This window comes from Emydura macquarii, unplaced genomic scaffold (genome assembly GCF_026122565.2).
Source record: "Emydura macquarii macquarii isolate MOO-44397 ecotype Brisbane River unplaced genomic scaffold, CSIRO-AGI_Emac_v2 contig_561, whole genome shotgun sequence".
Classification (NCBI taxonomy): Eukaryota; Metazoa; Chordata; order Testudines; family Chelidae; genus Emydura; species Emydura macquarii.
The window spans coordinates 2,654,465-2,668,960 of NW_027130698.1; the positions used below are offsets into that span (position 1 = coordinate 2,654,465).

Genomic DNA, 14,496 nt, shown 5'->3' on the forward strand with positions numbered 1-14,496 from the left:
CCACTGTGTCCCAGCCCAGGGCCCTAGTAGTGGCAGAAGCGGCTGCCACTGTGTCGGCAGGGCTCCCGCCGCAACACACCGACTATATTGCGGCTTCAGCCACAGGCAGTGGCTGTCCCTGGGCTACTTCCTCCCCACTGTCCCCAGTACCTGCCTCCTCCGTGCTGCGAGGATAGTCCACCTGGGGTAGCGCCGTCAGTCCCTCTTCATCGACCGGGGGTAAGGCGGGGAGTTCCTCTTCAGGGGGCAGCTCCTCAAGGTCGTTGTAGGTTGGGAGAGGCTCGGCCTCTGGCAGCTCCTCCAAGTCCTGCCCCGCCTCAGGGAGGGGCTTGGCGGCCAGCAGTTCCTCCAGATCCGGCCCAGCCTCCGGGGGTGCCCGCCACTCGGGCTGCTCCGGGGTCTCGGCCCAGTCCGGTGGTTCCGGAGCACGGGCCCAGGCTTGGGGTTGGGGTAGCTCGGCCTAGTCGTCCTGGCCGGGTTGCCTGGTCCAACTCTGCAAAGGCCCTATCCAGTCCCCAGGCCCAGGTGGGGCCGGGGTTCGGCGGCGGCTCAGCTCTGGCCTAGGCCTCTGCTGGCAGGGCCGCACGTCTGTCTCTGGCAGCAGTCTGGGGCCTACTGAGCTCAGAGGCCTGGCTTTTATACTTCCCCTTCCGGTTGGGGCTCCGCCCCACTGCCGCCAATTGGGCTGGCTGGATGGTCCTATCACGGCCCGGGTCCCTTGTTGCCGGGCAGACTCCGTGGCAGGGCGTGGATGGTCCAATCACGGCGCTCGCGCCCTTCCTCGGGCTCTGGCTCCGTGGGAGGCCACAGCGGCTTCCTATAGACCGCTTGGAGGGACCCTCAGCAGGTGCAACCCTTCTCCAGGAGGGGGCGCACCTGCAGGACACACCTCTGCAGTCTTCTTTCTCCTCACCAGATGAGGCAGTCTCCTGGGTCCACTTGATGCCACTGGAGGATTTCAGGGCGCACCAGGACCTGCTCAGGAGGGTGGCTTCCAACTTGGGTCTGGAGGTGAAGGAGTTAAAAGAAGCCGAAGATAGCCTCTTTAACGTGCTGGCGGCAGCTGCCCCAGAGAGAGTTGCCTTCCTAGTCCCCGAACGGGCCCTTAAGCTTGTAAAGGCCCTGTGGCAAACCCCTTCCTCCATAGCCCTTACATCAAAGGAGTTCGAGAAAAAATATTACGTCCTGGCCGAGGAGTTTGAGTATTTGTTCACTCACTCCGCCCTGGGAACCCTGGTAGTAGATGCAGCTAACCAGCAAGACAGGCAAGGTCACTCCCAAGAACATGGACAATAAGAAGCTGGACTTGTTTGGGAGAAAGGTTTATTCTATGGCAAGCCTGCAGTTCATGATTGCCAACCATCAGGCCCTCTTGGGGAGATATAATTTCAAGCTGTGGGACTCCCTCAGGCGGTTCATTGAGGCCCTGCCCCAGGGCCAAGCTGCAGACTTTAACACTATCGTGGAGGAAGGAACCGCGATAGCTAGGGCAGCACTCCAGACATCCTATGACGCTGCTGACTCGGAGGGCAGGGCCATAGCCTCCGCCATCTGTATGAGAAGGTGCTCGTGGCTGTAATCCTCGGGCCTGTCCCAGGAGGTGCAGCAGTCTATTCAGGACCTCCCCTTTGGTGGGTCGGCCCTATTCTCTGACCAGACCGATGTGAAGTTGCATGGTCTGAAGGACTCCAGGGCCACGCTTCGCTCCCTGGGACTTTACACGCCCCAGTTTTCTAGGCGTCAGTCATGGCCCCAGGTGTAGCAGCAGCCAAAGCCTTAGCCCAGGCCTTTTCAACCCTATAGGAATAGGGATAGGAATAGGGGGTTTAGAAGAAGAAATCAGCCCCCTTGCTCATCCTCAGCTCCCCTGCAGGGGCCCCCCAGGAGGTTGGGCAACCAGAGGAGGCAATTTTGATGATGGGCCTGATTGTGGCACCCTGACTGCTCTCCTGGATCCATCCTGCCCCTTCCTAAACAGGTTAAGGCCCTTCTATCCCGAATGGGCAAAAATCACTTCGGACCATTAGGTCATTGGGATAGGCTCGAGGCTATGCCCTACAGTTTACATTTACCCACCCCCCCAACAACCCTCCCTCTCTGTCCTCCTTCAGGGACCCCTCTCACGAGCACTCCTCTTGCAGGAGGTGGACACCCTCCTCAGTCTGGGAGCGGTGGAAATGGTCCCTTAAGGCAGAAGGGGGAGGGGTTCTATTCAAGTTACTTCCTCATCCCCAAGGCGAAGGGGGGGGGTCTGAGACCCATATTAGACCCGCGTCATCTAAACAAATATGTCAAATGACTCAGGTTTCTCATGGTCTTCCTAGCCTCCATAATTAGAGATTTAAAGGCATATTGGAGAGCTTGATTCCACAGTACCCCGGGCAGGGGATTGATCCTCCCACAGCCTCGGCCGCACCCTCTGTTAACTCCCTCATGGACTAAATCACCTTCCTTGCTCCTTTGATTCTGAAAAGTGATCTGAGAAGCCACTTTTCCTTCTGTCTGTGCAGTAGTTTTCACTTTGTGCTTGTCAGGAAAGGCTTGGCTCACTAGTAGATGAGCTTGCCGAACTCTCTGTAACAGTGCCTTCCATGTCATAGCTATTAAATTCAGAGTACCCAAAGCAAATTTTACTTGCAGAGACCTAGCCCTTCTATGAAACAAGCTGGAAAGTCTGTGTTCATAAAGTCTTGACCTTCCTCCTCATGCCCCATAGCTTGCCATAGGATCTTTTTATATTGTAAGTAAGCATTAGGGCGTTCCCCGTAGGGCTTGCCGCTCCAAATGAAAATGTTCCTCAGTGTGCTTGCTAGAATCTACTATATCAAAACATCCCTCATAAGGGTACCCCTCTGTGCTTTCTCTCCTCTCTGTATATCCATGGGAAGTCCCAAGAAGGTGTCTAATGGGAGACATTCCCTTAAGAGCAAAGCATAATCACTATAATTAAACTGAGGCACTGTAGTAAGCTGTGCAAACCAGGCAACTACATTCTCAGGGGTGATGTTTCTTTAAGTTTTTTTCAGTGCCTGCGCTTGCTCAGGTCTCAGTATGTTATTCACTTGAGTGGTAGTGTGAGTGGTGGTTTCCTCCTGCCCCTCTCCCATAGTCTCTTCCTTGGTCTCAACAATCACAGGAGCCATGGGTGTGGTATATCTCCCTTGGCCAGCTGTTTTACTAACTGCCTGAGAGGAGCATGGGGGAAGGATATTCTATGCTCTAATCTGACTTATTCTTATCCCACACCTCCTCTGCATAACAGAGGGCTGACAGGTCACAGTCCTGCATACCATCACTCTCTGCACTGTCACAACCTCCGTCTGCCTGCATGGCAGCAATAATTCCCTGAGCAGCAGCCAATGGATTTGTACACTGAGACAACTGCCGCCAACAAATTGCATGGGACTGGCCCTCAGTTTCCCTCTTTTTGTCCTCCAGGACAATGCGTACCGCAGCTTGTGCATCCTTACATTTCGCTTCCCAGATCTGAGCTGTTTCCTCCCACTGTCTAGCTTCCTCTTTGTAACCCTCTGCATCGCGCTGAGAGTCAGAGAGCAAATTAGCCCGAGTAAGACAGTGAGACACTGAAGATTCATACTCTATTTTCAGTTTCTGTACTTGACCGTGACATGCTATTAATTGTTCATGCAGCTCCTTGTTTTCTTTCGCTAACTTCCCTAACTCTTCAGTAAGTGTTTAGATACTAAAACGAGCCCATGTAAAGCAGCCAAACGTTTTTTCTTACGATCATGCTTTGTCTCTTTGAATTGTTCCCACTGGAGCATCCAGTCTGCATATGCTTTTTTACCCTTAAATGCTCCTTCAGACCATGGGTTTTTACCCAGATTATCCATATCTGAGACTGGTTCTAGTGAAAGGAGAGCGGGAGTGGCAACCCCTTGACTTCCTGACTCTCAACACATTCCTGTAGAGAATGTCATGCCCTCCTCCTGAAGCCAAATACAAATACAGCTTTGCGGAGAACTGTGCCAGACAGGTTTCTACCCTGCTGACAAACAGTGAGAGAAACCCTTGCACCATACGCCTCAAAAATTGTCTCACTCACAGCTGATCGAGCCCACCCAGGGATGCCAATTGTTAATTCTGGACACTTTGTGATCATTGTGAATACCAGTGAGACACGATAGGCCCGACTTGCAGATCAATAAGGTTTATTGTGCAAGGTTTTCTATAAATATACTAGTTAGATACAGAGCCTAAAATTAACTACAACATATCATACTCACTAAGCCTGGAGAGCTAAGCAGTTACTCAGAAGGCTGTATACAGGAACGGCTTTCTTCAGGGGCCCCGCCAGGGAGTCACTGGATCCTCTGGTCCAACCGGCAGCATCTCCCGTGGAATCAGGTGTTGATGGAGTGCCCCCCCCCCTTGTCTAAGTGGTGACTTCTTATACCCTTCCATAAACAACCTTCACCTAATTCTCTCTCTCTCATTATCGTATATGCTAATTACCTACATTGGGTTTCACCCTTAACTACATTCCATTCTCACCATGATAATTGGGGTTGTCAAAACAACATCTGGTGATAGGAGGGGCAGTGTAAAAATATGCCCCTTGGTAATAAAACAGTGTACTCCAGACATTCAAGGATAACTTGTTGTTCCCATCACCGTTATCTATGTGCAGCTGCAAGCATACAGTATCCGTATTTTGTCTTATTATGTGCCATGCTATGCAGAAACTTAGACATCTATAAGGTTATTCAGTCTCTGCCAACTGGAAGATGTCATGCTACAGGGGGTCAGAATAGCCAAGCAAGCAACTGAAACTATGCTAGGCCTGTAGGATAGTGGTCAAGCAACTCAAATTGTACTGGGCCTCCAACAGTCTAAATAAATATGTCAAATGATTCAGGTTTCGCATGGTCTCCCTAGCCTCCATAATCCCTTCCTTGGATCTAGGAGACTGGTATGGCGCCCTCGATCTCAAGGAATCATACTTTCATGTGTCTGTCCTCCCCAGCGACAGGCGTTTTCTCTGTTTCACGGTGGCTGGCTCCCACTACCAGTTTACACCCTGTCCTTTGGCCCCAAGGGTGTTTACCAAGTGCATGGCGGTAGTGGCTGCCCACCTGAGACGAAAGGGTATGCAAATTTTTCCTTACCTGGATGATTGGCTGATCAAGGGCAGGTCCAGGTCCCAAGTGCAGGCAAGCGTGACCCTCACTTGCTCCACGTGCAGCAGGTTGGGACTACTCATAAACGAACAGAAGTCCACGTTAACCCCAGTGCAATGAATAGAATTCATTGGGGCTACCCTGGACGCTTCCTGCCTCAGCCACGTTTCGAGGTGACGGTCTCTATCATCTCCCAGCTGCACCGATGCCCAACGACAACAGCCAGGCACTGCCTACAACTGTTAGGCCACATGGTGGCCTGCACATATGTAGTGAGACTAGCTCGCCTGAGGCTCAACTGCTCCAGGCATGGTTGGCCTCGGTATATGTTCCGAGCAGACGCCCATTGGACCGGGTGGTCACAGTTCCCTCGCCCTTCTTAGCCTCCCTAAACTGGTGGCAGACTCCCAGGGCAGTGACGAAGGGCATTCCGTTCAGGGAACTGGTCCCTTTGGTCTCCCTAATTTCTGACACCTCGAACGTAGGATGGGGAGACCACATCAGTGCCAACCTAGGCACTCAGGGGCTCTGTTCAGGGGAGGAGAGGCGCCTGCACATCAATGTGAAGGAGCTGAGGGCCATTCGCCTAATGTGCAAGGTGTTTCTCTGATTCCTGACAGGCAGAGTGGTGCAGGTGCTGACAAACAACATCACAGCCATGTTTTACATAAACAGGCGGGGGAGCGCACTCCTCAGCCCTCTGTGAGGAAGCTGTCCATCAGTGGTCCTTATGTTGCTATGCTGTATGCACAGAAGTTTGCATTTGTACAAATGAAAGATGGGTTTTTGCCAATTTGAAAAACTGAATCATAATGTGTTATAGTACAATAGTCCAATAGTCCTGACTTGATTTAGCATATCTGTTGTTTATGCTGGTTCTATGGAATTGTGCTTCCTGTTCCACTCTAGTGAGGCTTTTCTTTAGTCTTCCATTTCTGTGTCTGGAAACTACACTATCTGGACTTTAATAATTTAAGAGAACCTACAATACCAAAAAATTGTATTTACAGGGTTAAAAAAATCACTTGTTGCAAATTTTTTTTACTGACTTACAAGACTTACTACTGATCGTATATCCTCTAGCATTCTAAACTTTTCTAGCCCTAAACTGAAATTGTGTGAACTGATGTTTGTCTTTTGTTGTATGTGTATACAGCCAATAGCATTGATTGTATGTCCTGGGTGGAGGAAAGCGCAACTTGTTTTTGAATTATTTGAAAGATATGGCAGATGCTCCAGGCCACTTTATCCAGTGTTGATATTATTAGGACTGAATAAAGAAGAAGCCAAAAATGTGAAACTTCAACGAGGATGTAAGAACTATTTATTGCTTATTTATGCTGGAAAATGATAGAGCTTAGCTTATATTACAAAGTGTTGTTTACGCTTTATGTTCTGTAAATCTGTGGTTTTAAATGACAATGCTATGTAATTTTTGACAAAGCATGTGGCTTTGGAACTCCATGAAAGTGATGGACTGGTGACACTTGGTAGAGCTTAATACTGGTGCAGTGAAAACTTCCCTATGTCCTTAGCTATAACACCTCTGTTGTTTAAGACCTCATTAAAGTGTATGGCACTATTCCATGTGCTTGGCTGGTGCTTCAAGTATTTTGCTGAACTGGGACATTAGTCCTATACCTATGAAGATTCGAGATTGTTTATTTTGTGAGGCATAAAAATGTCCACTGATGACAAAAATGAAGTTATTTACCAGGCCTCGTGCTGAAGCTTCAAATGTTTTTAAAACATAAAATGGGCAAGAGCTGTTAGTGAATCATGAATAAGGTTAAGCTTCTGTCATGGATATTTTTAGTAAAAGTCAGGGTCAGGTCATGGGTAATAAAAGAAAAATTGACAGGCCTGTGATCTGTCCCTGACTTTTAATAAAAATACCTGGAGAGAGAGGGGAGGAGAAACTTATAGTCAGAATGCTGCTGAGGGCTGACTTTCGGTAGCTGCTGCAGCCCCACTGCTGTTCCATCCCCAGGGAGGCTGACCCAACCCCGGCCATTGCTTCTGCTCTGGGGCTGCTGCTGTGGTGCCCTGGAGCTGATAGCTGCTCTAACCCTGCCTCAGAGGAAATCCCAGAAGTCATGGAGTCTGTGACCTCTGTGACAGGATCATATACTTAATCATGAACAGGCTACCTGTCCTAGCTACTAATGTTAGGCGATTTCCATTGGGCATTACAGTGGAAGTATGTTTTAAGGGATTTGAAGGCTGGAAAGGATAGTAAGTGTGCAGATTGATATGAATAGGGAAGTCCATGCATTCAGGGCAGCATGGAAGAAAGTGGTAATGGGCGATGTGTACCACTAAACTCATACTCATGACCATTGTCACTTTGAACCAGTATCTCTAGCTGTTGAAGGCTAGTCGATCAACCCACTCTACTACTTATCCCTATATTCATTGTTGTAACTAAATATGAATGCAAACAATTTTTAGGCTTTTTAGTGGGGGTTGTTGGCTGAATTTTAAAAATGTTGGTGGCTTTTTGCTGGAATGAAGAACGACAAATGAAACAAAGGTTGAAAGCCAAAACAGGTTTAAAAATCCTTTCTTCACTCTTACTGCATGCTATCTGAAGTGCCTGGTAAGTGAATTCAGGGCTTGATTGAGACGAACTTAAATCCTTTTACTCAACTGGTAGTAGGTTTGTGTGTTGCAATCTGAGTATTCTTTATAATTTTTTATCATAAATGGCTGCATAACTATCAGTTTTACTGAGTAATCCTTACAATAGATTTTAAATGTTTACTTACTAATTCTTTGCAAATCTCAGCCCATATCTTTAGACTCTAGTGTAGTACAATTGTGTGATTTTCTGTCTTAAATGTTAACTTTTTTTAAAGCAAGTAATAAAATTGATTAGTACCAGATAAAGAAAAAAGGAGACAACCTTATGCAACTACAACTATTCACTTCATTCCTATTTTCAAAATTGTGAGCCTTTCCTAAGCAGAGACTACTGTTTAGTCTACATAATGTGCTGGTAGTTTGTAGAAGTTTGTGTGTGTTCTGGTTTTATTTTATTGACTGAATCTTCATCTCTGCTTTGTGAAAGGCAGGGCGGATGGCCCTGAGCCATCTTAAGGCTGCTGGGGACAGAAGTAGTTCCTCTTCAGGTGGTTGCAGAGGTGTATTCCACTCTGGTCTGTGTGAACTCAGAGCACCGAAGCCAGAGAACTTTGCTTAATGGTACTCGTAGGGACAGTGGTCTAACCTTAGTAGCCCCTCCCCAGGAATATACAGTGGTGGTCTGGCCCAGCCATTTTCACTGCCTGCAGCTAGAGTTGGGGCTTCCGGGGAGATTTTACCTCATAATTTTTGAAACACAACAGTGAGATTGTCTGAAAATAGTTAGCTTTTGTAGTTAGTGTCTAGTAGTTGGTTTAGGAATTAGCTTGTTTATTGTGGGGTTGTTTTTTAAAGCCCTCGCCAGGGTTTAAGCACTGTCTTTCATGTGGGGTGACTATTCTAAAGAGCCACTATGGTGTTTGTTGTGTCTAGGAGTGGGGCATATTAAAGAAAAGTGCTCCATTTGCTGCTCCTTTAAGAAAAGGACTCAGATCACCTGGAACTTGTGTTTAAAATAACATCTCATGGAGCAGGCTGTGAGGCCAGATTTGGCATCAGGGCCTTCTGTGAATTGCCAGACCCATCAGTCTCCAGAGCTGGTGTGTACCTCATAGGCTGCCAGATTCAGATTCTTCTTCTTGGAAAAAGAAGGGAGTGGTCCCCATCCTCTGGTTCCTCAAGGAACAGAACTCATAAAACTGGTTGGACCCATTCTAGGGCTCAAAGAAATTCTTACTCCTTTTCTGAGAGGAGTGAGGGGCGTTGCCATCTTTCTCTCAGTGCCTCAGATACAGCAGGGTTGTCTGCCTGGCCTCCACTACTGAGACAAGAACAGACCTGCATCATATTGTAAACTCCTGTGCTGAATGATTGAGTTGTACTGATGTCAGTTTCAGCACTGACAGTTTCAAATCCATTAGCCTACCAGGCAGTAGCTGATTCATTCTGTCTTTCCCTCTTGGACACTTATCTGATTCTCAGGAGTCCTCTTCTGGCGTGGTACTCCCAGCAGTCCTGACATGCTACGGGTGGTTGCTTCAGGGAGACTTCCTAGAGAGGTGAAACTGGTCCCATCATTGGCACTGAGACATCTCTCTTCAGTACTAATACCATCTTCAGTACTAATACCAACTTCACTAATCAGGATCTCGACATCTGCAAGACTGATTCCTGATCCAGCACCGACCCCCTTCTTGGGACCTGCTATGACTCCAGTGTCAATTGTCATCCCACTACCAGCTATTGCTTCAGCTTTGGCTTGGCAGTCAGTGACATTACTGGTTACAGTACTGCCTGAGATCTTGATGTATCACTGGACATCAGACAGAGGCACGGCATTTGGTAGCCCCAGCAGGTTTGGGCCCTCTGTTACTAGCAGGCTATTTGGGACACTCTTCAGACTCCATCTTGGGATTAGCTTCTGATTCTTTGTCTGAGGGGTGCTGGAGCAATTTGTGTAGTGGGGGTGCTGAGAACCATTAAACCCAACTGTAAACCCTGTATATGATGGAAACCATTTCAAGCTAGGGAGTGCGGCAGCATCCCTAATTCCGGCACCCATGCTTTGTCTCCTCCCAGGGTTTGATCTTGTAAATCCTCTAGATCTCGTCTGAAGGACTGTCATTGGTACCTAGATTGATAGGAGATAGGAGAAATTAGCTTGGTGTTTATTGGCCTCTGGTACAGTACTTGTTTCCATACTGACTGCTTTGGCATCTATGGATCACTTCACGTTCTTCAAAATGTCAATCATATCCTCATTCTAGACTGTGGTCATTGAATTATCCAGTCCTTCACCTTCTGCCCTGAGACAGAATGCTCAAGCTGATATTGTCCTTGCTGAATTTCCAATGCTGTAAGAGGAACAATATTTGCCTCAGGAGGAGGTTCTTGTTCCACAACCTCTGTCATCTTCCTCACCAAATGACTCCACAACCCCAGACTCATCCTTCCTGATTCTGGAACATTTTAGGGCTTACCAGGACCTTAAGGAGATGTCGGCAGCTTTGTGTGTACAAGAGAACACCCCTAAGTTGTTGGGCATTCTGCAGCCTTCAGCTCTGGGAAGGGTAACGTTCCTGGTAAAAGAGACACTTGGAACTAGCACAGTCCCTGTGTTATATGCCAGCAGCTGTGCCTTCTACACTGAAACATACTGACAAATATTACTACATCCGCATGCAAGGTTTTGGGTGTTTCTACTCTAACCCAGCTCCCAGTTTGCTTGGTGGTGATTGTGACTAGGGAGTGGATGCATCAAGGGAGGTATATCTATGCCTAAAGAGAAAGAGGCTAAAAAATTTGATTTAATGAGGAGGAAGATGTACTCTGTGTTGTCCATACAGATGCTCATTGCTATTCAGCAAGAACTTTTGTCTGACTTAGTAAATTGGAACGCACTATCTAAAGTTAGAGAGAAACTACCTTAGGATGTCAGGGAAGAGTTCAAGGCTTTCCTGGCAGATGGCTGTTCTGTGGGGAAAACATCATCTCAGTCAGTGTTCGATATGGTGGACACCTCATCCAGGGTTATGGCTCATCTATGATAATGAGGAGGGCCTCTTGGCTGTAGAATTCAGGCATTGCTCCTCATGTGCAACAGACCATAGATGACTTACCATTTGGTGGACTGTCTTGTTTTCTGAAAAGACAGATGAGACATTACATTCTTTTAAGGACTCCAGGGCTACATTACATTCTTAGGCGGTTTACACCCCAGCAGTAAAAAAAAAAATTATTATGCGGGTCATCAAAAACAACACTTCCATCCATGTTCACAGCAGTATTTTAGACAGCCTTCTTATCCTGAAGGCAACGGGACTTCTCCAAGAGAAGACATAAGCTGACAGGAGAAGGTGTCTTGGTGCAGACCTTAACCAGCCAGCTCCTCCTCTGTCAGCTGCTGACCAGCAGTCACATTGACTTTCTTTTTCCTTTTGGGACAGGCTGTCCCACTTCCGCAGTACTTGGGACTGAATAACCTCAGACAAGTTGTCATAAACCGGTGGTTCTTAACTGCGGGCCCAGTCAGCACACACCTGTGTCCATGTGACATCCTTAGGGCCATACAGGTAGTATTGGATGAGGCACAATGGTAAATAGGTTGAGAACTAGGGTCCTAAGCACTGTGTGATTGGGTTATGCCATTCTATAACTATCCATCCACCCTGTTCCTTTTCTGGGGCCCCCTCTCACAGGTCCAGACTCTTTGTTCATTGGGGGCTGTGGAGGAGTTCTCCCTGCAGCATCCAGGAAAAGGACTCTACTCTCAGTACTTCCTGATCCTCTCATCTGCAGGAGGGATGAGGCCTATTTTTGATATTTGTGGTCTCAAAAAATCCATCAAATGCATGAGATTCCATATGGTCACCTTGCTACAATTCTTCTGGTCTTGAATCACAGTAACTGGTTTGCTGTTCTTGATTTCCAGGACATCTTCTTTTTGATGGCGATCTGCCAAGCTATAGGAAGTCTGGTCAGTGATCAACGTGATCAGAATACAGTTCTCCCCCTCCCCCCCCCCCCCCGCCATGAGTCTTTAACAAATCTATTGAGTCTATTGGCCCCATGAGTCTTTAACAAATGCATGGCGATGATACCAGCCTATCTCCAGGGGAAAGAAAGTTGTCTTCCTGTACCTGGACAATTGGCTGGTGAGAGACATATCTGAACAATAAGTTCTCTGTCCTGTGCATGTCACACTGCACCTCTTCAGACAGCTAGGGTTGATTTTAAACAAGACAAGGTCAACACTCAGTCTAGCTCAAAAAACTGAGTACATTGGGGCCCTACTAGACTGTACAAATTTGGGCCTTTCTCCCCCACAAGTGATTCTAGACAGTTCAACGTCTTTGTCTGAACCTCAAATCTCATCCTTTGGTCCTTGTGTGCCTCAAGTTGCTAGGACATATGGCTGCATGCACTTATGTGGTCCAGCATGCAAGATTACATTTTTGTTCTGTGCAGTGATAGCTGAGGTGGTTTATCACTTGAATTACCAATCATTGTGCAGGCTTGTCTGAGTACCTCCAAAGATACTGAACTCTACAGTGGTGGGCAGAAAATAGCAATGTATGTCAGGGTATTCCCTTTGCCTGTCCTCTGTGAACCAGGAGTGTAGTCACTGATGCCCTCACAATAGGTTGGAAAGCATATCTAGGGATATTAAAGGTTCAGGGTTTGTGATTGGAACAGGAGGTCTTCTCATATCAATGTACTGGAGTTTTGAGCCATTTTCACTCCTGACAAGCCTGTTAGGATCAGATCAGGGGAAACTAGTACACATTCTTATCAGCAATACCATTGCAGTGTATAATGTGAACAAACAAGGAGAAGCCCACTTCAGCCAGCTTTGTCAGGAACTGATGAAGCTTTGTCACTTTTTGGCGGATCATCTGAGTAGTAGGACCACGAGTGGTCTTTGAAGAGCAACATGGTTAGGTCCATCTTCTGGGAATGGAGCATTCCATTGGTCGACCCATTTGCAACAAAGGGCAACCAGAAATACTGGCAGTTCTGTTCTCAAGCAGGATTCAGTCCGGAGTTGTTAACTATTGCTTTCTCTATGAATTGGGGAGTGGCTTTGATGTATGCCTTTCTTCCTGTTCCCCATATCCCTCAGGTTATCTTCAAGATGAAGTTGAACCATGCCAAACTGATTCTCATTGTGCTGGCGTGACCAAGACCGCGTTAGTTCTCTTATGTTCTCAGCATGTCTGGTCGACCTCCCAAATCTCTTCCTATCCTTTCTGAACTACTGACTCAGCACTACAGACAGATTGGTCAGCATTGGATGTACAATCTATGCCTTATGACATGTATCGTATGTGGCTAGACGATGAGGAAGGGAAATGTTAGGAAGCAGTTCACAGGGTCCTGCTAAATAATAGAAGACGGTCTACGAAGACTATCTATTTGGCCAAGTAGAATCGTTTTTCAATCTAGACAATATCTAAGGGAATTCAACTGATGTTAGCTCATGTCCAGAATTTGCATTGTTAAATTTGTAGTCCTCGGATTTGGCTCTTGGCTCATTGAGGGTTCACGTGACTGTGATCTCCGCGTTCCAAGGGAGGCCAGTGTTCTCAGATTCCATGGTAGTGAGATTTCTCAGGGGCATGGTCCATCTGTTTTCACGTATAAAGAAAGCTGTCCTATTATGGGACCTCAATACTGTCCTGACTGCCCTCAAAATTCTTCCTTTTGAGCTACTACCAACTTGCTCATTGTCTTTTCTTTCCCAGAAAATCACCTTTCTTATTGCTATAACTTCTGCAAGGAGAGTTCACAAAATGTAAACACTTCTGGTTGGGCCTCCATGTACACAGTTCTTCAGAGACAAAGTTACTAAAGTTTTTGTTCAAAGTACCTTTGCAGTTTTACCTTAAACAAGTTATTATCTGTATTCTTTCCTAAGCCACACTTGAATGCACATGAACAGCAGCTTCATATGTTGGATGCTTGGTGTTCTATCTGGAAACAACTACATCGTTTAGTTTCTCACCTTGGCTTTTGGTCTCTTATTCAGATGAAAGGTCAATTGGTATCTGCCAGATGGTTTCTAGGTGGATAACTTCCTGCGTTACCACGGCTTATGAAGTGGCTCGAACCACTCCCCCACAGACTTTACAGGATCATTTCACAAGAGCTCAAGCAACATTGATAGCTTTCTTCAGCAGTATTTCAATTTTGGACATTTGCAGGGCTGCTATATGATCTTCCCTATATACATTTGCCAAACATTATGCGATGACCATGTCATCTAGGTTGGATGCAAACCTGGGGAAGTCAGTTCTGCAGTCATTGGTCAAGTAGACTGTGAGCCCCATTTCCTATCAGTACTGCTTTTGATTCATCTGGGTGGAATACATGTCTGCAACCACTCAGAGGAAAAAATGGTTACTTACTGATGCAGTAACTATTTTTTTAAGATGTGGGTGCAGAAGTGTATTTCACAACCCACCCTCTCTCCCTTCTGCATCAAAGTTTCCAGCCTTTCCGCTGCAAAGGTAGTGAGGCAGGTTGGGGCGCTGCCTCCTGTATATAGCTATGGGAGGGGCTACAAAGGCATGAGCATTTTCTCAACTTGTGCTAAGTAAAGTTATCCGGCTTTGGTTCACTGGGCACACATAAGTGTAATATACATCTGCATCAGCATCTTGAAGAACACTAACAGTACAGGTATAGGTAACTTTTTTCCTGGCATATTGCTTTTACTTACTTTGGTTGTTGCATTCCAGCCACATTCCTCCCATCATTCCATTCCTGACAT

At 46.8% G+C, this 14,496-nt stretch overlaps 1 protein-coding gene across 1 annotated transcript in view; it reads left to right on the plus strand.

The window, feature by feature from the left end:
• TDRD12 (tudor domain containing 12) overlaps positions 1-14,496 on the plus strand; it is a 106,375-nt gene that overhangs the window by 35,201 nt on the left and 56,678 nt on the right. Inside the window, 1 exon segment of the mRNA XM_067540026.1 lies at positions 6,298-6,454. Within this exon segment, the coding sequence (XP_067396127.1) occupies positions 6,298-6,454 (157 nt within the window).